This window comes from Podarcis gaigeae (assembly GCF_964106915.1).
Source record: "Podarcis gaigeae genome assembly, chromosome: 9".
NCBI lineage: Eukaryota > Metazoa > Chordata > Lepidosauria > Squamata > Lacertidae > Podarcis > Podarcis gaigeae.
In genome coordinates, this window is record NC_139685.1 from 1,671,107 (window position 1) to 1,696,631 (window position 25,525).

General features: G+C 43.5%; 2 protein-coding genes across 4 annotated transcripts in view; one reads left to right on the forward strand and one right to left on the reverse strand.

Moving 5' to 3' along the window:
- The window catches only part of RCN2 (reticulocalbin 2), a 1,080,843-nt gene that overhangs the window by 968,637 nt on the left and 86,681 nt on the right, over positions 1-25,525 (reverse strand). The window lies entirely within an intron of this gene.
- The window catches only part of TSPAN3 (tetraspanin 3), a 939,276-nt gene continuing 921,866 nt past the window's right edge, over positions 8,116-25,525 (forward strand). Inside the window, exons 1-5 of one of the 3 annotated variants that reach the window (XM_083698465.1) lie at positions 8,116-8,281; positions 21,932-22,123; positions 22,528-22,602; positions 23,985-24,086; positions 24,678-24,830. In XM_083698465.1, coding sequence (XP_083554591.1) covers positions 8,219-8,281; positions 21,932-22,123; positions 22,528-22,602; positions 23,985-24,086; positions 24,678-24,830 — 585 coding nt within the window. In that variant the 5' untranslated portion in view covers positions 8,116-8,218. The remainder of the gene's footprint in view (positions 8,282-21,931; positions 22,124-22,527; positions 22,603-23,984; positions 24,087-24,677; positions 24,831-25,525) is intronic. The other 2 variants (XM_083698466.1, XR_014555158.1) reach the window with 2 other exon arrangements.

The following is a 25,525-nucleotide window of genomic DNA, read 5'->3' on the forward strand; positions in this document are numbered from 1 at the left end:
ATACTGAGCCAAATTTTCTTGCATCAATCCATTATTAGAGGTGTGGCAGTGGATTTTTCCAGAGTTTAAAACAACCACAACAACAACACATTCAGCCCCAGATATAATAGTTTGTGATCCTCAAGGTTTCTGTTGTGTGACCTCCTGGTGTGCCAGCAGATCAACTTCCAGCTAATTCTCCCCAGTCACCTGTTTGAGGCAGTGTTAAGTGTGTGCGCATGTGAATTTCCAGAGACACGTGCTCACAGTAGCTCTACGGGACTGACTTTGGATTGTGCTGGGTGTTCCTGAGGATGGCTGCCACAAAGGTGGGCCTGGTGCCAGAGGGCAGACCCAGCCAGGCTGTTGCAAATAACAAAGATCACTGCAAGTTGCCACCCACAAAATGGGACCCAAAAGCTTCCATAGAGCAACGTGTTTCTATTCATTTTCTCACTTTCCCTTCCAGCCCCACACTGGGGAACACTGCTAAAAACACAGCTTGGGCACTTCTGGTGCTTACTTCCTTAATGGATGTAGCTCCCATGCTAGCGGAGATCATTTGCGGAAGAAAGCAAGGATGATTTGGGAGTAATTGTCCTTGCAAGCTCCCCCAGGGCCTGGGGGGAGTGAGCTTCACTCGTAGATTGTCTTGATAAGTGGCTCTCGCTCTGGTATGGAACCCGAGAAGCAGTAGAAGCTGAGTGTAAAAGCGCTTTGCATATCAGTAAACCCCCCCCCCCCCCACGCAGCCGTGAAGAGCAGAGGTGCTTCTGTTTATTAGGATGAAATTGGCTCTAATTTACAGACAGGTGCAGAATGAAGGGGACAAGATTATAAACTGGCAAGTGAATCCCATTACTGGGTTGCAACATTTTGAACTGGAAAGATTTCCTTCACTGAAAAATACGGTACGTGAGGGAGGAGGGGAGTTTTTACCCTTTTTTATATATACTATATTTGCTACATAAATGATTTGGCAAACCTCCCCCTAAACGATAACAAATTGATAAAAAGCAAGAAGAGAAAAAGAGAACGGAATTATATTTATGTATTAATATAAAAATAGAACTGTGTGAGAACACTGAAATGATTTAAAGCATCTAACTTCCACTGGATGGCAATTCGGACCTGGCGCGGCGCCAGATTGTTAAGAGATCTAAGAATTGGAAGGAGAACTGGAATTTCGCCCAGAGCTACGGCGGGAAACTAGATTACTCCCTTACTCAGACACAAACAAAGATGGCGTAATGATGCAGCTTGAATTTCAGCAGAAGAAGAGAAAGATTGGAAAAGCAGAAGAAGAGATGCTGCTGCAGGACATGATTAGAAGAATGAAGAAGCAAATGGGAAAATAAACATCTCACACAGAGAATTTACAGGATACAGAACTCTCCTGGCGGGGGAAAAATCTTTTTATTAAATATCTCAACACGAATGGAAGTCAAGAACTCTGCAGCTATGGATAAAGGACTAAGATCAGGACTTAATGCAACTGGATTAACTAAGATTTTGGAAGCAGGGGGAAATAAGAACTTTGCATCCCAAAACCCAGCACACAGGAAGTCACTCAAAATTTATAATTGGCTGTATAATTTATCTATATTTGGATGGGAATGGTAATTTGATATTGATAAAATGTGGCTGTTATCAGATTTTAATAATTGAAAATTAATAAAAAATATTTACCAAAAATAACAAGCACAGCTTGGGCTATCTGAGATATTTTTAATTTAAGTAGAGGATCTAAGATTGAACTTGGGACTTTCTGCATGAAAGTATGTGCTGTACTGCTGGGCTATGGTACCACTTATGTCTGAGAGGACAGGGTCTTTTGCCTCACCATCCCCACTACTGACTCCCCGTTGCTACTCAGCTTCAAAGTGTACCTGCATTCCTTGGAAAAAATCTGGTAACCATATGATAGGAGGCAGGCACCAAGAACAAAGTTGGTCACATCTTTTAAAGGTTAGCATTTTGGCGTGGACATCCCCTTTGCAAACGTCAGTGGCACGAGGGTAGAGCGTCAGAAATACATCACACATAAGGTGGGAGTATAGTGGCTCAGGCGCAGGTCAAGGTGTCACATTCCTCAGGGTTAGTAAAATTTACATAGTTCCAGACAGAGGTTAGGCAGAGCTGGGAATAGGTTCTCCTAAGAATTCATTGATATGGGAATCAGAACATCTGGAAGAACCTGGAGATCCTTTCAGGCGACACACCTGGGGAAACTCTGTCAGGAAGCAGCCTCCATGATCTCAGGAAAGGGGGATTGTGGGGGGGTGAACAGCACAAAGAGGCACACATGACCAATGATATAAGATAAAAAACTGTTCCTTTTCCCTTAAGGGGTACCCAAGAGCCCATATAGAGTCCTTTTGTAAGTTCTCTATTGGTAGGAGAAAATAACAGAGACCAACCAGAGAATATTGAGAAGCAAAGCAGCTAGTAAGCCTGATCTTTATTAACCGTTACAACAGGGTGCCCCCTTCACATGCAGGAGAGACGAGGAGGACCCCGATCCATGCATGCAAGCCCTTATATAGACATTTTACATTGCCCGCCCTGGAGTCCAAGACCACCACCAGAAACATCATACCTACATCACAGAAAAGGCGGTCTACAACAGAAATCTGAATGCGTTATTTATCTCCTGTCTGGCAAGTTACCTGATTGCATTATCTGGGTTTTGGCTGCTCTTTGGTTATTATAACTACTTAATTCCTGAATCTAGGTCACAGGTCACAGGCTTACACCCTCTTCATATCTTGAATGTGCCCTTAAGAGAGGATTTGTGAGGAAAGAGACAATGGGGAGGTTTCCACTTTGACCTTGCAGAGAAATTTTTGAGGTCAATTTGTTCAGGACCTAATCTGAGGGGTTTCAGACATGTGGTTTATATATACAGTTATGAACATATTTTTTATGTGTATGACCTTAAAATTCTTATAACAACCAAAAGTTTCAAAAGCAAGAATTATATACATTTATAAACAATTTTTTACACTGTTTCATAGGGAATTACGTTTTCCTTGTTTTAACATGCTAGCATGAAGGATGAAGGAAGATTGGGGAACATGCCTCCATTAGAACCAGGCAAACAAGGGGGGGAGCTTTCCCTGGGGAGCATGTGACGTGTGGTGCTTTGGGGCAACACAAGGATGTACTTATTTTATGTGCATCCTGGGGACTGGGGGGCACAGGGTGGTGCAAAATTAATGTACAGAGATAAGAAGGGGGAGAGTTCATGGGCATTTTTCTGGTAGTACAGTGGTACCTCGGGTTACATACGCTTCAGGTTACATACGCTTCAGGTTACAGACTCCGCTAACCCAGAAATAGTACCTCGGGTTAAGAACTTTGCTTCAGGATGAGAACAGAAATCATGGCGTGGCAGCAGCGGGAGGCCCCATTAGCTAAAGTGGTGCTTCAGGTTAAGAACAGTTTCAGGTCAAGAACAGACCTCCAGTTCACCAGGGGATCACCTGGGTCACCAGGTGTCAAGAAGTATTTAGTCAGTGCCTCTCACTGAAAATGACTCAGAAACAGATTCCAGGAGTACGATGCTCCTTTTTGTCCTGCTGTCTGGATCTGCGCATCACAACATACAGATGGCCTTGTTTTCTCATAGCCTGCAGCTAGCATCATATTTGTGGAATACCGTTTACTTGAAAGTAATGCCTGAATCCTGAATTTACGAATTTGGAATGTGAGTCTGTGCTTGCAAGTCCTGTTGCAAAGTTGCCCAATTAAATGGGCACTTTTGACCTTTGGATACAAATACGGCTGCTACACATTTTTTATTTCCAAGGAAGCAAAGCGCTGTAGAACTTGTGCAGTTTTGTAGTGTGACAGATAGACCATTTACAACGGATGCTTGAGTTTGCTTTTATCCCTTCCGGATTTCTTTTCTGGGGTGTGTTCTGGATTGTAAGCCTGAGACAGGGCCTACCTTTTTACTGATCTTTGTAAGCTGCTCTGGGAGCTTCTTTTTTTGGCTGAAGATTAGGGTAAAAATACTTTAAATAAATAAAATCAGAAAGCTGGAAAGGAATGTAAATTACATCTGGTCAAAAATCACTGGTGATGCAGGAGATCAGAGAGAGAAATTTAAGAAATTACTGCTATTTACTTCACGTTTGTTCCCAAATGAGCTACTCAAGTTTTACTTATTACTAGGACTGCCATCTGATTTTTAAAATGTCAGTTAATCAAAGGAGTTTCAATCAATTGATTAAGACAGTGCATGACCAAACCAATAGCTTTTTTTAGGGGAGAAAAGCATAGTTTGTTTTTCACTGGAGCGAAGATTCATTTAGCATCAGACACATTAAGGAAATGCATTCTCACATGCCATCCCTGACCACTGGCCACGCTCATGAGAGCCCAACATCGCAGGGCTGTAAGTGAATGGGCTATCCCCAAATCCTGGCTCACTAACCAGACACAATATAAAACAAGATGAGGAACTCTCAAAAGAAATGTACTTCTCCAGTTACACAAATAGTAGCAAACCTCGGCTGTAACCCCTTCCAACCAGGGGTTCCACCTTGACTAAAATGGGGGGGGGGCAGGTGAGTTCCAGCCTACATAATTGATCACATGACAGCACCCACCCACACCATTTTAATGGCAATGCCCATCAACGTGGGGGTGGGATGCTGGCCCCCTCCAATATATTATGGGGGGGAGGGACCTCAGCCCCTAGCAGTTGGCTCCCATGCTTCCTACTGAAGCCCTGAGTCACCAGTCCAAAATTCCATTTTGATCCTGTGAATAATGTTCCTGGCAGGCACCAGAGTCGCCATTCCTAGGCTCAGTATTTGCAGGCTCTCTTAGAAAAGTAGGTCACGAGGCAGCTATTCAATGAATCAGTCTTCAAATCCACAGGCAAGAAACAGCCACACAAGCCTCTGTTGTGTAACTTTCCTAGCATCGTTCTTTATCTGTTTACAAACCATTGCATCCTAAAATAGTCAAGCGATTATTTCCCAACAAGGAAGCATTTCTGAAAGCATCCAAAAACACATTATATATTTCACAGAAAGCTGTGTAGAGCAATATTTCACAGGTGACAATATCATTCATTTCAATTTATTGTATATCACCAAAGGCCTTCACAATGAACAAAGAGGATCAAAAGCAAAACATTCCTCTAAAATCACACATTTACAGCATAAAAATTGAAAATTACAAAGCATTAACATAACTGGAATGAAGCTTCTTAGGTGCCAGAGCAAATATGGCTACCAGATGTGTATTTACTGGCTAAGAATTCAACTATCACTTCCTGGGAGGATCAATTTGAGAACCAAGAGAGAATTTAAAAATTTCTCTGGACACCATATGCAAAGGGCAAATCTACAAGCAGTGCACCTGCAACCTGATTACATCCAAAAATGCCATTCCATGTGTGCTATTCCAACCAAGTATGCTGAGGGCATCTGGTGAAACCTAAGTTCAACAAGGGCTCAACGTAACTGCAGAAAAGCCAGCATCTCAAGGTAGTGAAGCCCTGAATTGTTGTCCTTGATTTGAGGGGATGAAATAGAATAACAGGCTGCGTTAATGGATGCTTGTTCTTGGCTGGCGTCATGGTCCAGTTTCCAGTAAGCACAAAGAGTGCCTGACCACCGTATCTCAACAAGGATACTGCTGTTCCACAAAACAGGGACCTCCTCCCTGAAAACTCTGCTCCAAGTTACTCAGGAGCAGGCTACTGATATTATTGGGACCCGCAAAGTCCAATTTTGTTCACAGAAAACAAAACAAGGTCATCAGCTTATAACAGAATGGACACATTGCGATCCCCAAGAATCAGAGAGCCTGCTCCATTGTGGCACCTAACTGAACCAGGTCAAAACTCTTGAACTACTTCTGAGAGTAGTTCCCAGAGTTGCCAGGTAAACTGAAGGTGAATTAAGTTCATTTTGGGGTAGAACTTTGAATGAATTCATTTTCACGTTCATTACTGCACTTTCGTGTTTCATCTTCTTTCTTTTTTAATGTCAGTTGGACACCTATAAAGAAAATTAGAAAGCAAAATATGAAGACAGCATTCCAAGTCTTATTAAGCAGACACAGAGACACCGCTGTTGCTGAGGCTGCTCAGTCATTTAATCACTATTGCTAAGCAATCGGAGGGAATCTGAGGCATTTCCTTTATCTTCCTTGCTGAAGAGACTGACTCTCTTCCAACAGAAGCAGCTTGCAGTGAAAACAGGTACAAGAAAGGATGTGATGCCTTACACCTTTAACAGCTGTGGGGCTAGCACAAATTAAGGAGGGCAAAACTTTTTTTTAGTAGAATACAATTATGGGGAAATTGTCACTCTCTGTCAGACATCTTACACTGCATTACTTGTGTGGCCCTGAATAACACTTGGATCCTGTACTTTGGCACAACAGCTTATAACATTCTGAACCCGGGGGGAGAGGGGGAGGGATGGCTAAGGATGAACCCCAGCTGAGCTAGCTAGTTTTGTAAAAAGAAAAACTGGAGTTAGTTCCTTTATGGGCCGGAGAAACTTGAACAACTTCCTTTTTAAAATGAACTTCACAAGCACTATTTATCATCCTGCTGTTCCCCTTTTTAATCGACCTTGTTTTTGTGGTGAACCACAGTACGAGTTTGAACCCTTCTAAGCCAAGAAAAATGAGGCAGAACAGCAGAAAGACCAAATCAGTTCCTGACTGTGCCAATATTTAGTCTGCCCAAGATAATCTGGGACAAAGCTAACCAGAAACAGCAAACTTGATTGAGATGGGGAAATTTTTAGGTATTTCTAGCCCTGTTCATTTGGGGCTAGTTTAGATTAATGGGCTAGTGAGATGATGGGATAAGAAGTTCTAAGATGGTAAACCCCACCAGGTCAGCTAATCCAAAAGCGGGTTGGGGATACTCTTGGGGCTCAGAGATGCTAGACCATGGGTTGGCAAACTAAGGCCCGGGGGCTGGATCCGGCCCAATCGCCTTCTAAATCCAGCCCGCGGATGGTCCGGGAATTAGTGTGTTTTTATATGCTTTTATTTAAAATGCATTTCTGGGTTATATGTGGGGCATAGGAATTTGTTCATTCCCCCCCCAAAAAAAATATAGTCCAGACCCCCACAAGGTCTGATGGACAGTGGACCGGCCACCTGCTGAAAAAGTTTGCTGACCCTTGCTAGACAATGAGCAAAAAGGCTCATCACAAACTACATGCATTAGTTGCAGACATTACGATTTCACCCTTGCTTTAGGCACAAATTGGTAGACGTGTGTTCAGGAAATACAAGTGGTGCCTACCGACATCAAAATGTTGCAGTATGGACCACTCCTGTATAGGGCAGCCAGCCAGTCATACCCTTTTCCAGGATACTCCATTGCACAGAAATACCATTTTCTCCCCTGCAGCTCCTGTGGCCTCAGCATCTTGCCTAAAGCTTTTTTGTTATTCTGTACACCTAGGGGCTTCCCCAACCCTAAGCAGACCTCCCTCCTGTGCCTTTTGTCGGTTTTTTGCCACATAAGGAAGAGAATGAGAGAATGAGTTTGGTATGACTTTGGAGGCCTTCCAGAAAGGCCTCGGCAGGAAACAGGACCGGGAAAAAACACCCGAAAGCAAAACACGGGTCCCATGGAATTGAACTTGACCTGTCAATCAATAGCTGGGCTGCAAGTGTCAGGACGTGGCCCGTAATAATAATAATAATAATAATAATAATAATATTTATTTATGCCCAGCCCCTCTGGGCGGCTCCCAACAGAACATCAGTCCTTGAAACCTTCCCTCAGGAGGCTGCCTTCAGATGCCTTCTCAACGTCAGCTCGTGGTTTCTTTCCTGGACGCTCCCCAGGGCGGGCGCCACCGCCGAGGAGGCGGCCGAGGATCCAGGGGGTGCGGGCGCCCCCCGGGGAGACAAGGCAGGCGGAGGGCGGCCAGAGCTGCTTCTGCCGGCGAAGGCCTTCCTCGGGCGGCTGCGCTTCGGGCTCCCCCTGCGAGAGGAGGCCCCTCCTGCCGGGACGCGCGTGCGCAGAGGCCCTGCAGGCCGGCGGCCATCTTAGAGGCCCTTCCGCCGCTGAGCGCGTCCTCCGGCATCACGTGACGCGGGCGGCGCCATCTTAAGCCTCGGCGAGCCTCGCCCTCCTCGCCGCCGCGATGGCGTCACAAAGGGGCGGAGCCACGTGGCGCAGGGCGGCGGAGGGAGCCCGGTCGGGAGAGCCGAGGAAGAAGAGGAGGCGGCGGCGGCGGCGGCCATGGGGCAGTGCGGGATCACGTCCTCCAAGACCGTCCTCGTCTTCCTCAACCTCATCTTCTGGGTGAGGCGCCGCGCGAGCGAGGGAGGGCCCCTCCCGCTCCCCGCCCTGTTCCGACACGGATCTAAACTACACGTGTGGACGCCGCACACGCGGGGCGGACCCGCCCAGGCCTGAATGGCGAGGGATCCCCGGGGGACGCGGCTCTTTCTCGCCCGGGCTCCGGTCGCGGGAGACGGAGAGACGGAGGCGCCTCACCCCGCCTCGGGGCTCTCCGGTTGGGAAGAGCGGGCCGGGAAAGGCGGGCCCTGAAAGAGCCGCTGGGGGGGGGGGACACAGCCCCTTCCCTCCGCCGCGTCCTGCCCTCCGGGGCTGCGAGGGATTCGCTGGGCCTCAAAGTCTCTTCCCCCCGTTTTCGCTCCTTGGAAGAGGCGGGGGCCGGAGGAAGCGGCTTGTGTGGACCGGCTGAGGTCCCGCCCCGTTTGCTTCCCCACTTCATCGGAGAAGGGAAGATGCAAGCCGGCGCTCTTCTTGGCGACTGCAGGAGAGTGTGGGAATGGGGTCTGCCCCCAACTAGGACAATGTGCGGGGGTGGCAGGGGTGGCATTGAGGCACAAAGTGTCCACAATTTTCAAGACTGGCCCTGTGTTCTGTTTACATAAATGGTTTGTGCCAAATTTTTATTCCCCCTCATTTAAATTTATATCCAGCTGAGCTCAGACTTTTTTGGGGGGAGGGGCTGTTGTCAATATTAAGGGGATGTGTGCAGGTTAGTAGAAAAGCAGTTTAGAAAAAAAATACCTCTAGAAGATGGAGAGATGGGAAGGAAGACACGAGATCAGCATAACCTAACTTAAGGGAATACAACTGAAGAACATGATGGCATGTACAGTATAACCTTCAAGCGCCAGTGGGCTGGAGTTCAAATTACTGTAATGTCAGATTCATTATGCCAGCTGTTTGAAAAAAAGGCTCTGGAATGCAGTAATACTATATTAATAAGCAAAAATAACATTGCTATAAATAGTACTTCTACAGTTCAGTTGTTACCCACTTCTAGTCCTTTCAGTGTTATGTGGCATGTTTCTTTGGCAGCTCTCAGTAAGTTTTTCCTGATTTTCTTCTACTTGTTTTGGTATGGCAGTATGAACAGATGCCAATAAAAAAATACATTAGGCAGTTTCAAAGTCTTTAGTTTTGTTTACCAAATAAAAGTAAAATAATCATGCTACGTTAGATCACACTCTAGTCTAGGATATCAGAAAATTTTTCAGTTCAAAGAAAAAAAATATTGTGCTATTTGTACGAATATATATAATTTTATTTATATATATATATATATATATATATACACACATATATATATATATACACACACACACACACACTCCTACACACTCCTGGCCTTACCTGGAGATGCTAGGGATTGAATCTGGGACGCTCTGCATGAAAATTGGGTGCCCTGCCACTGGGCAATGATCCTTCTTCATCACTCGTCCCAGATAAGATTAGGGTACAGCAGTTTGCAGCAGCAGAAATATAGTTGCAGACGGAAACATTTGTGCCACAGCTGTTCTTAGATCATAGAGGTGATTTTGTATACAAGGGAAAAGTAGAATTAAAGAAATACAAGTAAAAAAAGTCAAAATAAACCAAGCTATAATTTAAAAACTAGGAAAGTAAGCAAACCAGTGTTAGAAACGGAACAGAAAAGCTATTTGCCTCCTGGAACCTGGGTTACAGGAGCAAAAATAGAATGGCTAGTTGCCATTCCCCCCCCCCCCCCCGATGTGGGAGCTCTTTCAATGTTTTTGAAACACCTGAACACAATTCATATCAGTGACACATTGTTAATATCACATTTTTAAGAGCAATTCTTAATTAATTGGACACCGCAAACATAAATGGGGCTCAGCCTCAGCTATAGTGGTCCACCATAAGTATTTGTGAATACTAGGGTGGTGTGTATATATATGTATGTGTCACACACACACACACACACACACACTTAGCCAGTTGTGTTCACAATGGAGTCTCTTCGGCATGCAAAAAGGCTTTCTGGGCAGGGAATGCCAGATGCTCAGCCGCAGAAACCTTGCAGCAGGAAATCTCCGCTGGCTTCCAAGGGGGCTTTCCTGAGTTGCCAAAGGTGCCTGGTTGGTTTCGAACACTGAGGCAAATGCAAGGCTTTTTAAAAACTGTGCCTTAGAAAAGATTTCAACCAGACCATTGTGTGCTTAAAGTGCTGAGCAATGTGCTTCTCTAGAAGGCAGGATTTTGAAAGATGTATGGGATACAGGGAACACTATTTTCTTTTGCGCTGAGATGAGAAGGGATGGCTCATCCATTGTTTCCAAGTTAGTGTTGCTCTGAAGGCAGTATTGCTGCTGAGCTAGGTGCATTGTTCAGTTCTCTGGGAATTTCAGAAAATCTGTAAGCAAAAGATACAAATAACTTGGCCTGTATCAATTTAGAGCTAGTGGGAAATGTTGCATTTCAAACTACCTGTTGTTGTGTAAAAACATTTGAGTTAAAGCTGTTGTCCATAGGCAATTCTAAGACTCTGGGGAGGCGGAGGCATGGGTGGGCCTGAGATGCCTTGGAGTAGCAGCTCCGGTATTGACAAAAAAGTCACTGTATATTCAGGAGGGTTTCTGGTATTCAAATCCATTTTTCTCTGCAACTAGGAGAAACTACTGTAGTCTGAAAAATGACAGTGGAAACATGCTAGGTTTTTTTCATCACAGGCTAGGGGAAATTAGGAAATTCATCTGCTATTTTAACTGGAGATGGTGCCTCTTTTATATACAAGAATTGGAGCTTGTAAAATTAATAGGCAGTAGAGTTGGGTTACTAAAGACAATAGAAAACACTCCCCACAATTCATATGGAATTTATTACCACAGCATGATGGGATGGCTTTAGAAGGCGATTTGACAAATGAGTGGAGGAAGAGAGCACTTTCTGTACTGGAGGCAAATGGAACCCCCTTGTTTAGAGGCAGGTGTGCAGGATACAGTTTGCCAGAGGAGGTGGGCAAAAGTAAGAAAGGGCAACCGCCTTCATGCCCAGTTTGTGGTTGGCCTCTCTGACAAAGAGGACGCTGGACTAGCTAGGTACCCTGCTTTGTATGTTCTTATTACATTTTCACAGGGGCACATTTAGTACAGAATAGGGACACATTTACTCCCCTAACCCTTGGTCAACCAGTGCATCCTTAGATGTTTTATATCTATCTCACCATGGTTTAATATGTGTAGCTATTAAAATCTAGCTATTTAACAAATTTGATTTAAGAAATGTAAAAACACACCAGAGCATTACAGAACAGACAGTTGGAAGTTCTCTGCAGATTTTAAAAAATTGTTTTCTTGGCGGCTTTTCTACCATACAGCTCTCAAAGGTGTTGCGTTGTACAGAAAAATTGCAGTACATTCCTTAATAGCTTTGCGCGTATACTAGTTTAGCTTGGCTCCTGCCTGGGTTCAGCGGAGTGCTGCAAAGGTGCACCAAATAAGATTGATTAGTACCTGAGCCTATGAATTATTACTAAGATTGAAACTTGAGAACTACAGCTAATGTTCTCTCCTCCTCTTCAAAACTGAGCGTAGTGTCATGTGAACACCATTTGAGAGCAGTGAGCTCCTAAGGCAGAACAAGTGGCTGACAGTTGCTTAGACCTGCATCAGTTTCTCTTGACCTGGAGCATGCTGTTTCTCTTGGGATCTTGCTGGGCACCTTTTCTTTCATGGCAGCCTTGAACTGCATGTAACTTCATCTTGGAAGAAGCTTGCTATGGGCTGCATTGTTCTTACACAGATCAAGGGAGCTGGTAGTGCTGAAGAGCCAGCTCAGGTTACAAAGTGAACAGAAGAGAATGAGGCTATTGTTGTCCTGCTTACCTTTCTCCCCCCCCCCCCCCAATTTCCTCTTGCCACTCATTGGGAGTTTTTTCAATACTAAGCCAGAGGTTTTCAACCTTTTTGAGTTCCTGGCTCCCTTGACCAGCTACATTTTTTTTTTGCGGCTCCTCTGGAGAAAACAGTTCTTTAAAGGGCAAAATGCATTTGCAAATGATACCTGTTCCATCTGATTCTGGTAATCTTGGGTCAGAGACTGTATGACTCTGAATACCAGTTCTTGGGACATAATAGCAGAAGAGGGCTTTTGCCTTTATATCCTTCCTATGACATTTGGTTGACTTATTAGTGGAAATGGCACGCTGGACAATGTTCCAGCAGGGCATTTCTGTTTCGTGATGCTTTTTACAAAACAACAACTGCTGTAGTTTTGAACTGGATTTCAGTCAAGAGATGAGAATGGGGTTTGTCTCTTAGTATTGACAACCTTTATAAGATGAGAAATGTATTAGGTGTACATGTGTGGACATAATTTGAAGCCCAGGCTGCATCAGTGGTTGCAGTGCCTACAACAGGCATTCCCAAACTGCTTTCCACGAACCATCAGTGGTCAGCAGCTCTATTGACCAGATGCCCCTTAAATCTACGTTACAGACGCAACATTGAAATGTCTAGTCACCTTTTCCCCCTTTAAGATTACAAAGCAAAAATGCTTTTTGTATATTGTTGACGTTAATATATTTTACAATTCAGTCACACATTTTACCAATTACAGTAATCTTTTTTTAAAAAAAACAACACGTGAACTAATACAGTGGTGCCTCGGGTTGCATACGCTTCAGGTTACAGACTCCGCTAACCCAGAAATAGTATCTCGGGTTAAGAACTTGCTTCAGATGAGAACAGAAATTGTGCTCTGGCAGCGCGGTGCGGCAGCAGCAGGAGGCCCCATAAGCTAAAGTGGTGCTTCAGGTTAAGAACAGACCTCCAGAAGGAATTAAGCACTTAACCCGAGGTACCTCTATACACAGTTCACGTCAGTGACACATTTGTAATATCACATTTGTAATAGTAATTTAATAGCAATTGTTAATTGGACACCACAAAAATAAATGGGGTTCAGCCTCAACAATAGTGGCCATCCATAAGTATTTGTAAATACTGGGGTGTATGAGTGTAGACAAACACACACACAAACACACAATTTCAATCTCTCCTCCCCGTCTCTGTGCCAAATACGTTGTTTCATTTTCAGCAAGTACTGCAGCCACAGTACTATTATATCAAAATTAATAGTCTACTATATCAAAATTCTTGGAAGAACAGGCCTAACAGCACAATCCTAACCATTTATACACAGAAATAGACCCTACTGCAATCAAAAGGGCTTACTTTCAGGCATATGGAATTGGGATTGCAACCTAGTTATTTTTGAATAGCACCTCTCCAGCAACATGCTTATGAACACTCCTTTCACAAGATACCGTTTTTTGCAGGACTGCCTGTACAGCTGAGTCTTCAAAATCTTATACATTAAAGGTTGGGCATACCTGAGATGCCACAATTACCATGGCAAAATAACTATGTAAATGTTAATGCATTTTGCAGACCTTCCTTTTAATATCCACAATTTGAGAATCTCTTAAAACATTGAAAGATTAATGTTAGCACCATCCTCCCCTTCATGGAGGCTATGTCCACTCCAGAGTGTTTCCTTGTGTAAATGCAGCTAATGGGACCCCATTATTAGAGATTCATCTCAATAAAACAACAAGATGTCAGACTTGTGCTACAGTGGCATAAATGAAGCAAACATTCGTAGACTGCAGCCACCATTACCTACTTGATTTGTAAGTTTAAAATTAAAAAGCATGACAATATCCTTGTGTTCTCTCTAACACAACTGTGTTTCAGTGATGCTGTGCATGCATTTTTTCTGAAGAGCAGAAATGCTGTGCTGGGATAGACCCTGTGTGCTCTGCAAGTTTTGCAGCTGTCTTACAAATGGTTACGTGATCTCCTGGTGAGCCCTTTCTTTTCCTTCTGCACAGTCAATCTAGAAGCAGGCCTCTCTTTCAGATACTTAAGGGAATCTCCATGGACACAAGTATTTGTACTGGCAACTGAATCCCTGCATGTTTAATGAAGGTGCAGCTAAACACTCGCTTGGGATTTCCTCATGCAAACACACTTAACATTGTTACCCTTGAAGAACCATTCATAACTATGATCAGGTTTGATGGATGGATGAGTGTTTCTGGGCGATGAGTGCAGAGATCAAGTTCTCTCCTGGTAGTTCAGGGACATTGAGTTTTCTGTGAATGGGAGAAAGTAGATACCTTTGCTCAAGCCATAGCCTATGATTGGTAACAATCAAAAGGAATGGTGGTACAATGGTGCCTCGCAAGACGAAATTAATTCGTTCCGTGAGGCTCTTCGTATAGCGGTTTTTTCGTCTTGCGAAGCAAGCCCATTGACAGCTTAGCGGATTAGCGGCTTTTAGCGATCAGCTGTTAAGCGACTTATCAGCGGATCAGCTGATAAGCGGCTTAGGAAAAGGGGGGGAAAGGGGAAAAAACCGAAGGAACTCGCAAGACTTTTTCGTCTTGCGAAGCAAGCCCATAGGGAAATTCGTTTTGCGAAGCGCCTCCAAAACGGAAAACCCTTTCGTCTAGCGGGTTTTCCGTCTTGCGGGGCACCACTGTACAGTTCGGGTTACAGACTCCGCTAACCCAGAAGTAGTACCTCAGGTTAAGAACTTTGCCCCAGGATGAGAACAGAAATCGGTCGGCAGCGGGAGGCCCCATTAGCTAAAGTGGTACCTCAGGTTAAGAACGGGTTTCAGGTTAAGAGCGGACCTCCAGAACGAATTAAGTTTGGAACCAGAGGTACCATTGTATTTCAGAGACATGAGTCTTCCCTGTTGGATTGGAAATAATATATTGTGGTATTTTAATTGACTTCAGATTGCCGTTTGACTTCTTAGGAGATAACATGAAAGACTCCCCAAATGTGTGTGACAACTTTGTTTCTAACATCTGCTCTACTTGGAACAGGTATTGCTTTTTTTCTTTAAATAAAAGCCCTTTAATTCTGCATGTTTGGATGCCTCATTCAGAAGTTTCCCTGATTTCTGGCCAGTGTGATTACGTGTTTCTTTAAGCTGGTGTGGGACAGAGCAGAACAACTTGGTGTGGCACTGATTTTGCCATACTGATTTAAAAAAATAAATGCGTTCGAAATGATTTCTACAGACATTCCACAGTTGCATTAACTTGAATCAAACGCATACTTGACTGGCATTATGACTGTGGTATTTGTTAAACAACTTTGATAGCCATGTATGGACCCAATCTAAAATTTTCTGTGTATTTTCTTTGTATTTGTGTGTTACCTTGTGTTCTTTTTGGAAATAACTAATAAAAAAGAATGAGGGGGGGGGGAAGTAAAATAGCTGTGGTGGGGCTTTGGCAGGAAGCTCAATGTAGGGCTGGAACACCAGTCAATTAGCTGCCTGTTTTGTGGTTGGGAGTTATATAGTCCATGAATCCAATAAATACTCTTCCCATAAAAAGTGACCTTTCCTTTAAATTGTATTATGGGTTGGTTCCCATCTTTAGAATTTCCTCCTCAGAAAGGCTTGTCTGGCACCGTTCCTTTTCACATGTTACCTCTTAGCACTGGGTTAAAATGACTTTCTTTACCTTGGTTTTTTATCAACAACAAGCTGCTTTGCTGCTGCTGTTTTGTGGTCCTGGTTTTATTGATACTTGTTTATTTGGTAGTTTTGCTGGATGTTTTGGTTCACTTCAGTTGTAAACGTAACTTGTGAACCCGTTGGATTAAAAAAGCTAGATATGTATGTCTGAATTAAATAAATAAATGCCTTGAGTGTGTGGCTGCTATTGCTGCTGTTCTTGCTTGGGGGCTTGAGCAGCTGCCAAGGAAACTTAAAAGTTATTTGAAGTTTGTATTAGGAAATAGAGCCCAGCCAAACAGTATTATAAGAGATTGTGTCAACTATTCTAAAACAGATTTGAATGGATTTTACAGTATTTATTTTTTTAAAAGACTGGTGTACAATATTTGATAAGCCTAGTCGCTTTTTCCTTATTTCTGCTCCTGATATTGGGACAGGAGTAGCTACTTTTGCTAAACTTTCATTGAAGTTCAGTATGATTTTGGAATGATTGTTTGCTTCCATTTTTCAAAAGGCCACACCTGAAATAACCCAAGGGAATCAAAACAGCAGCAAAAAAAGTGGGAAAACACCACATTACGCTTTTAAATTTTTATTGTGCTGGCAATATTCACAATTCATTTTCAGCTCTGTGATCTTGTTTTATTTTATTTTTTAAAAAAGAGTTCCTAGACATTGTGTTCATAGAATCATAGAGTTGGAAGAGACCACAAGGGCCATCGAGTCCAACCCCCTGCCAAGCAGGAAACACCATCAGGGCACTCCTGACATATGGTTGTCAAGCCTCTGCTTAAAGACCTCCAAAGAAGGAGACTCCACCACACTCCTTGGCAGCAAATTCCACTGTCGAACAGCTCTTACTGTCAGGAAGTTCTTCCTAATGTTTAGGTGGAATCTTCTTTCTTGTAGTTTGGATCCATTGCTCCGTGTCTGCTTCTCTGGAGCAGCAGAAAACAACCTTTCTCCCTCCTCTATGTGACATCCTTTTATATATTTGAACATGGCTATCATATCACCCCTTAACCACCTCTTCTCCAGGCTAAACATGCCCAGCTCCCTTAGCCGTTCCTCATAAGGCATCGTTTCCAGGCCTTTGACCATTTTGGTTGCCTTCCTCTGGACACGTTCCAGTTTGTCAGTGTCCTTCTTGAACTGTGGTGCCCAGAACTGGACACAGTACTCCAGGTGAGGTCTGACCAGAGCAGAATACAGTGGCACTATTACTTCCCTTGATCTAGATGCTATACTCCTATTGATGCAGCCCAGAATTGCATTGGCTTTTTTAGCTGCCGTGTCACACTGTTGGCTCATGTCAAGTTTGTGGTCAACCAAGACTCCTAGATCCTTTTCACATGTACTGCTCTCAAGCCAGGTGTCACCCATCTTGTATTTGTGCCTCTCATTTTTTCCCCCCAAGTGCAATACTTTACATTTCTCCCTGTTAAAATTCATCTTGTTTGTTTTGGCCCAGTTCTCTAATCTGTCAAGGTCGTTTTGAAGTGTGATCCTGTCCTCTGGGGTGTTAGCCACCCCTCCCAGTTTGGTGTCATCTGCAAATTTGATCAGGATGCCCTTGAGTCCATCATCCAAGTCGTTGATAAAGATGTTGAATAAGACCGGGCCTAAGACAGAACCCTGTGGCACCCCACTAGTCACTCTTCTCCAGGATGAAGAGGAACCATTGATGAGCACCCTTTGGGTTCGGTCAGTCAGCCAGTTACAAATGCACTGAGTGGTAGCATAGTCAAGACCGCATTTTACCAGCTTCTTTACAAGAATATCATGGGGCACCTTGTCAAATGCCTTGCTGAAATCAAGGTAGGCTACATCCACTGCGTTCCCTTCATCTACCAGGCTTGTAATTCTGTCAAAAAACGAGATCAGGTTAGTCTGACATGACTTATTTTTCAGAAATCCATGCTGACTATTGGTGATCCCAGCATTCCTTTCTAGGTGCTCACAGACTTTTTGCTTAATGATCTGCTCCAGAGTCTTCCCTGGTATTGATATCAGACTGACTGGGCGGTAATTATTTGGGTCCTCTCTTTTCCCCTTTTTGAAAATAGGGACAACATTTGCCCTCCTCCAGTCTGCCGGGACTTCGCCTGTTCTCCAGGAATTCTCAAAGATGACTGCCAGTGGTTCTGAGATCACATCTGCCAGTTTTTTTAATACTCTTGGATGCAGTTCCTCTGGCCCTGGAGACTTGAATACATCTAAACTAGCCAAGTATTCTTGTACTATCTCCTTAGTTATTCTGGGCTGTGTTTCCTCTGCTGAATCATTTGCTCCAAATTCTTCAGGTCGGGCATTGTTTTCTTTATCGGAGAAGACTGAGGCAAAGAAGGCATTGAGGAGTTCAGCCTTTTCTGTGTCCCCAGTTTGCATTTCACCATCTTCTCCTCTGAGTGACCCCACTGTTTCTTTGTTCTTCCTTTTTCTACGAACATACCCATAAAAGCCTTTTTTGTTGCTTTTAACCTCTCTAGCAAGCCTGAGTTCATTCTGTGCTTTAGCTTTTCTGACTTTGTGTCTACAGGGGCTGGCTATTTGTTTGAATTCCTCTTTGGTGGTTTCCCCCCCTTTTCCATTTTTTGTACACATCCTTTTTTAATCTTAACTCAGTTAAAAGTTCTTTAGATAGCCACCCTGGCTTCTTTAGGCACCTTCCATGTTTCCGTCTCATTGGTATTGCCTGAAGTTGTGCTTTTACTATCTCCCTCTTAACAAACTCCCAGCCGTCATGAACTCCCTTTCCTTTTAGTATTACTGTTCATGGGATCTCACCCAGCACTTCCCTAAGTTTTATGAAGTCGGCTTTCTTAAAGTCAAGAAATTGAGTCCTAGTATGCTTGGCTGCTCCTTTCCGCTGTATAGTAAACTTCAGAAGAGCATGATCACTCGCGCCTAATGATCCTTCCACTTCTACCCCACTAACCAGGTCATCAACATTGGTTAGGAACAGATCTAAAATGGCTGTTCCTCTTGTTGCTTCTCCCACTTTCTGGACAATGAAGTTGTCTGCAAGGCCAGTGAGGAATCTGTTTGACCTTATGCTCTTGGCTGAGTTTGACATCCAACAAATATCTGGGTAATTGAAGTCCCCCATTACTACTATCTCCCTTCCTTTTGCATGCTTGGCCATCTGTTCCAGGAAGGCATCATCTATATCCTCCGTTTGGCTTGGGGATCTATAGTAAACTCCCACAATGAGGTCACTGTTACTCTTCTCTCCCTTAATTTTGACCCAAATGCTCTCACTTTGGCTTTGAGGTTCTAAATCTTGGATCTCTTCACAGGTATACACATCCCTGACATATAACACCGCCACTCCAGTGTTGTTGCGACTGTAACCTAGACTTCTTCTTAAAACACTTGCTAGACTTCGGAGAACCACAGGCAATTATAGGCTCTTTATGCATTGCTTAGTAACCTGTGGCATATGCTACTATAGAATGTGCCACAGAATAGGCTGGTTTATATAGGGGGGTTTTAGGAGCACATTAAAGAAGCATGGATACATCAGTAACTATTAACTATGATGGCCAAATGGAACCTCTGAATATTAGACAGGAGGGGAGAGCTGGTTCCTTCATTTTCTGAGTGTCCCAGAAGTGCTGGTTGCTATGAAAAAGGAGGGGGGAGCCGATGCACCCTTTGGGTCAGATTCATCAGGACATCCCTGAGGCAGAGGGAATGAATCACACACCCAAAAGTCCTAATCAATTGAAAATGAAAAGGCAGCCAATAAAAGCACTCCAAAAATCTTCACAAAACCAGGCACAGATGCTAATGGACCAGGGAGCCCAAGACAAAAAAGAAGGGAGGGGGAGAGGAGTACAGTGGTACCTCCAGTTAAGTACTTAATTCATTCTGGAGGTCTGTTCTTAAGCTGAAACTGTTCTTAACCTGAAGCACCACTTTAGCTAATGGGGCTTCCTGCTGCCACTGCGCTGCCGCTGCACGATTTCTGTTCTCATCCTGAAGCAAAGTTCTTAACCCGAAGTAATATTTCTGGGTTAGCGGAGTCTGTAACCTGAAGCGTATGTAACCCCGAGGTACACTGTATAATTTTATGGAATTCAAACTGTAATACAATAAATACAATTTATAAGAAACAAAAGAAGCAATTTGGGTACCATTTGGAAAAAGAAAAGGGTTGTTGCCAATCCTGATCTGGAGGCTGCCTTCTACTTGAAAGTAAATCCCTATAGTTCAGTGGGGTTTCCTCCCAAGTAAAGTGTGCATGGATGGGGACCTCAATGGCTAAAGCTGTGTGTGTGTGTGTGTGTGTGTGTGTGTGTGAGAGAGAGAGAGAGAGAGAGAGAGAGAGAGAGATTATTAAGGCTAGGGTAAAAGGGCACATATTAGATATCAAAATATTTATATACACACACACATATGTTGGTATTTGTAAATATTAATTATTCAAATGACGTACGGTTTTGGCCATTTTTACAGGGTCTGAGCCCCATTTACGTTTGTGGTGTCCAATTAAGAATTGCTTTTAAACATGTGATATTAAAAGTGTGTCACTGATGTGAATTGTGAATTAGTTCATGCATTTCAAAAAAAATATATATAAAGTGTTGCTGAAACTGTGAAGAAAAGGCAATTAGCCACTTATTTTTTTGTGTGGCCGTAGCCTAGGTTCCAGGAGCCATGTGGCAAATAGCTGTTCTCTCCCAGTTTCTAACACTCCTTTCAGGTAGACAATCCTAGTTGTCCTCAAGAACATAGATTCGGAGACATCTGGCAAAGTTGCTTACACTGAAGCCAGATGTTGCAGGTGACAGCTCTAGTGCTGTAGATTGAAAGTAGCAGATATAATGGAGTTTTTCTAGCACATGTCCTGAAGAATGTTAACTGCTTGATGAATATCCCATGTAGGATCAGACTTGGGACCTATGGTGTGATCCTGTGCAAATTGATTTGTGGAACTTAACCCACTCTACTGAGGCTATGTGAGAACACCTCTTTATGTGTATGGAGGTTAGAAAAACATTCACCAGCATTAATGCTGCTGGTGTTGGTGTGGGATGTAATCCACTGGGAGCAGTCAAATACAACATTTCTTGTTTTGCCAGAGTGGACATGCAAGGGAATGTTTGGTTCAGCCAGTTGAAACTTCCTGTTCCTCCTGGCCTGGAGCGTCCTTCTTTTCATGCAACTAGTAGGTGGGTGTGTCATGCAGACACCTCTCTCTTTTCCATCTTCCTTTCGTCCTGTGAACTGCCGGACTGCTAACTGCAGTCACTAGGTCAACCCTTATGGGATAAACCTGTTAGTATAAGTTTGTAACTTTAAGCCTAAAGCCTGCCTTCAGGGATCACACTGTGCTTTGCCTGATCGTGAGTAAACTTTCTTTTTGTTAATTATGAATAAGACACTGGTGTCTTTATTCTTTTAGGAGGGATTCAAGGGGTTTTACCAGGAAAATATTAGAACACATTTCAATCTGGACAGGCCAGATCAAATTGCGTATTGTCAAGAAACTCACACAAGTTTGCAACAAGTTTTCTGCTGTGTAAAGGAACTTGTTAGCACAAGTTAGCAAGGATGTTAATAAACAATATATCCTCTCCTGCCACCCTGAAAGTTTCAACAGTTGGAAGTGGAAATAATTTTGCGCTATTAGCACAATCAGCAGCTTGAGTTGGAAGTTTGCTGGGTTTGGGCAATGGGGCTTAAGTTGGCAATGACCTTCGGTGCAGTCGCAATGAATAATATCTAACGTAGCTTTTCTGGTTTCTGGGATTGAGGAATATCAGTTCCTCAAGTTGAGAGGGGAAGGAGTTGGTGCATTTCCCATCTGCTAGAAAGTAGGTCGTTAATTGTCAGAGATGTAATGCTTAGCACCTCAATCCTTAGTAGAAGCTTTGTGTGTGAGGCAATTAATAGCATCTCATGCTGACGTTCATGCTTAACCAGTAGCTTGTACTAAGTGGTTATGATTGCAACCATAGATTTGCATAATGCTGCATTTAGTTTGGTATTACTGAGCTACAGCATAACCTGTAAAGAAATCACCCCATAAAATATTTGTATATTTGTTGGGCAGAAGCCTGAAAACCTGTGTGTGTTTGCACAAATACACACAACCCAAGTGTTAGGCTAAAAGGAATTCTGATCTTACCTCCCTTTTTTTTGCAGGCAGCAGCTGGCATCTTGTGCTACGTGGGAGCCTATGTCTTCATCACATACGATGACTACGATCACTTCTTTGAAGATGTTTATACACTCATCCCTGCAGTGGTTATCATAGCAGTGGGGACACTTCTCTTTATCATTGGTTTGATTGGCTGTTGTGCCACGATCCGGGAAAGCCGCTGTGGACTCGCTACAGTAAGTCTGATGTTTGGAAAGGGTTTTCTGTTTGACACACTGGCAAGCGTTTCCTCAGAACTGCCAGTGTGTTTTGGAGCCTAATAGTTGCTGTAAAATGCTACCTGTCTTTATCATAAAATAATTGTTTCTTGAAATGCACCATTTGGAATGCTGAGTCAGCTTCCTAAGCTCAGTGTACCTTGTCTAAAGAAGCTGTATGCTGAACTTGACCATTTTGATGTTCTTGAAATGGTGTGTTTGCTTCCTCAAATTACCGGTAAAGACTCTTTAACACAATGGGTATTGAGTGCATTCACCATTACCGAAGGACTTTATTAGATTATCTGGGTGTAACCTATAAATAGCATAGTTATATCTTCACAAAACTGTAAGTTGCCAACATAACATGTTTTTTCTTGCAGTTTGTGATCATCCTTCTGTTGGTTTTTATCACTGAAGTTGTGGTGGTTGTTCTGGGCTATATCTACAGAGCAAAGGTAGTTGTCTCTTCTTAAGTGCTAAGTATTGTGGTTAACTGTGCTTAGGATTCTGTAGCATTGTATTTCTGATAAATAAAATTGCTGGAGGCTATTGGAATGGAATTATAGATGTAAAAATAAAGTGGGCGCATGCTAAGAAAAGTATTTTAAAATTTCAAAGAGATAAAAAGCTAGAGAAAAATAAGGTAGTAAGCAAAGAATTTGGATGACTGTAGCTAACAGAATCCTTCAACATTGGCGTTATCAGTACCACACTCTAACCTGCTGAGCTATCCAGGAAGTTACTACTGTATGCCCAGCTGCTGTTCTTATGGCATTCTATTCTGCCTTTGTAGAAATTTCTGAAAACAAAAACCCTAGGGTTAACACTGAACTAGACCCACAGAAATTTCACTAATTTCAAAGAGCTGGATGAATTTTAAACAAATGTACAGTATTAAAATGTGTTTTTTAACATCGTACATCATTTGTTGCTTGTTGCGGGACCTCAAACTCTTACTGGTCTCTCCAGTTTTTTATGGTCAGATGCTTACTGTTTAGTACGTTTGTGTACTGTTGTTTTGTGAGTTTTCAGTTGCGTTTTTGTTTACTGGTATTGTTTGTTATTCTACACCACTTAGAATTTTTTTCAATATTAAGTGTTTATAAATGCTTTTAAGTAAATCATAAAATCATGGAATTGTTCAGTTGAAAGGGACCCCCTCAGTTGATAAGTAGATTTCAGTTTTAAAAATTTCCCAAAGCTTTTCCCTTGATTGAGGGAGGCTAGAAGAGCGAAGGAGACCAGAAAATGCACGAGGGTTGCAGACATACCAGCTTCCGCACTAGAAGGCTACTATATGCCTTCACCCCATCCATTAGTCTTCCACCCATCTTTGCCCCATTTGGGGGCCCCACTTAGATCAGGCTTTGACCAAGTAGTGAGAACCAGCCAAGCCAATCAGCTTGAAGCCTTTGCCCTCCAGCTGTTTTGAATTCCGTTCAGCCCCCCCCCCCCCGCCAGCATGGCTCAATGGACCAGGATGGTCAGAGTTGTAGTTCAAAGCATCTGATCAGACCCAGGTTGGGCAAGGCTGGTAGAGGCCACCATTTCCAAATGGTGAGTCAGAGCAGTACAAGCAAATACAGTTGCTTCCAGCTTGGGTGTTGCATTCAAGGTACAGCAGCCTTGCTCTTCCTATGGCAATAGCCGTCTTGTAAGTGAGAAAAGCCCAAAGTCACCACCTGCCTTGCTTCAGAAGGTGAGGGCCCCCTAAGCGATGCATCGGGGAACTATAACTGTACACATTGATTAATAGACTCATAGAGGGAATGGGGGCTCAGCAGGACTCTAAATGGGATACCTTTAGAAAAGAACTTGCACTTGTTTGTTTTAATAGGTGGAGGCTGAAGTCGATCACAGTATTAAGAAGGTGTACAACACGTATAATGGAACTAACCCGGATGCTGCGAGCCGTGCCATTGATTATGTGCAGAGGCAGGTGAGAGCCAATGTAAACACTGTCAAGGCAAGCACTGTACTGCTTCCTGAAAAGGGAAGAAGTCCACATTTACAGCTCCTGGCTTGTTGCTTTCTATAAGATAGTATTCCTCTTTTCCCTTCCCAACAATGCTAGGGAGGATGCTGTCAGAAGGGGTCTTCTGTTTTAGTTCTTGCAGGCATTTTGCTTTCTGTGCAGAAGGAAATTTTGAGTGTGGAGCAGCATTTCATCACAAGCTCCTGCCTGTAGCCTGATCTGGGGAAGCCCAAGCTTACCGCCTCAGTGAGAACTGGCCTAAGTCTCTGGCCTGGAAGCAGCTGGAGGCACTCTGCGCATGATGTTGCTCACGCAGAAGGGTGCAGGTGTATTGTTGAAAAATGCTTTATGTGCTGAAGTATGTTAGTTGGAAGATACCCACTTGCTGCTCATCTTTTGAGATAGGAGTCTTTCTTTATGAAGTAAGCAGAGGAATCCTGGGACATGCTGCCTCGCCCCACAGACCTTTATGCTTTGCTAAATATGTATCCCTTTTTAGTGAGCACAATTTGATTCACTGAGGGAATTTTTCACCCTTTCTCTCCTCCTTTGTAGCTGCGCTGCTGTGGGATCCACAACTACAGTGACTGGGAGACCACAAACTGGTTCAAAGAAACGAAAAACAACAGTGTCCCTCTCAGCTGCTGTAAAGCCACCAGCAGCAATTGCACAGGAAGTTTGACTCACCCCACAGACCTTTATGCCGAGGTGAATAGCTCTTTTGCTTAAGCTGCAAAATTTGCAAGGAAAAGGAGCCACTCTGTGAGGTAGACTAGGCTGGGGGTGCGTGGGCGGACCCGATGCAAGGCAAAGGTGGCTCTGAACCTAAATGGTCTCATATTTTGTCTGCCATAGCCTGCTGACTATTACATATTGGCTAGCAAATACCTTAATTGGGACCTATGGTTCCATTAGAACCTATGAAACCCCCCCCCCTCCCATATGAATCTTTTTCTTTTCTCTCGGAAAATTCAGGTATGTGATAACACTTCTGTAAGGGCTTTGCACTGTGTTTTCACCCAAGTGATTTGTATGTGAGTCCTCATACGCTAAAACAAAATGCTATAAAACCCAGGTTATCACAGTGTAGAAAAGGATGACACCAGCAGCGCCATCCTTAAAAGGGCTCCGTGGAGAAGCGCAAGTGCCAAGACTTGCTGTTGCAGGCAGTGCATCTCAGCCCTCTTCTAAGGCAGCAACCGTAAGCAAGGGCTTGAGGACAGCTGTTTGTTTCTTGCCTTTCTGGTTAATGCTTAGAACAGCCAAGGGTTCCCTTTTGCCTGGCAAGAGTACAGAGGACACTGGAGGGCAGAGAGAGCAGTACACACAATCTGCAGTTTTCTAAGCTTCATAAATCTAACAGACAGCAAAGGGTTTGGATTGAGGAGAGGGGTGTCCCAGAA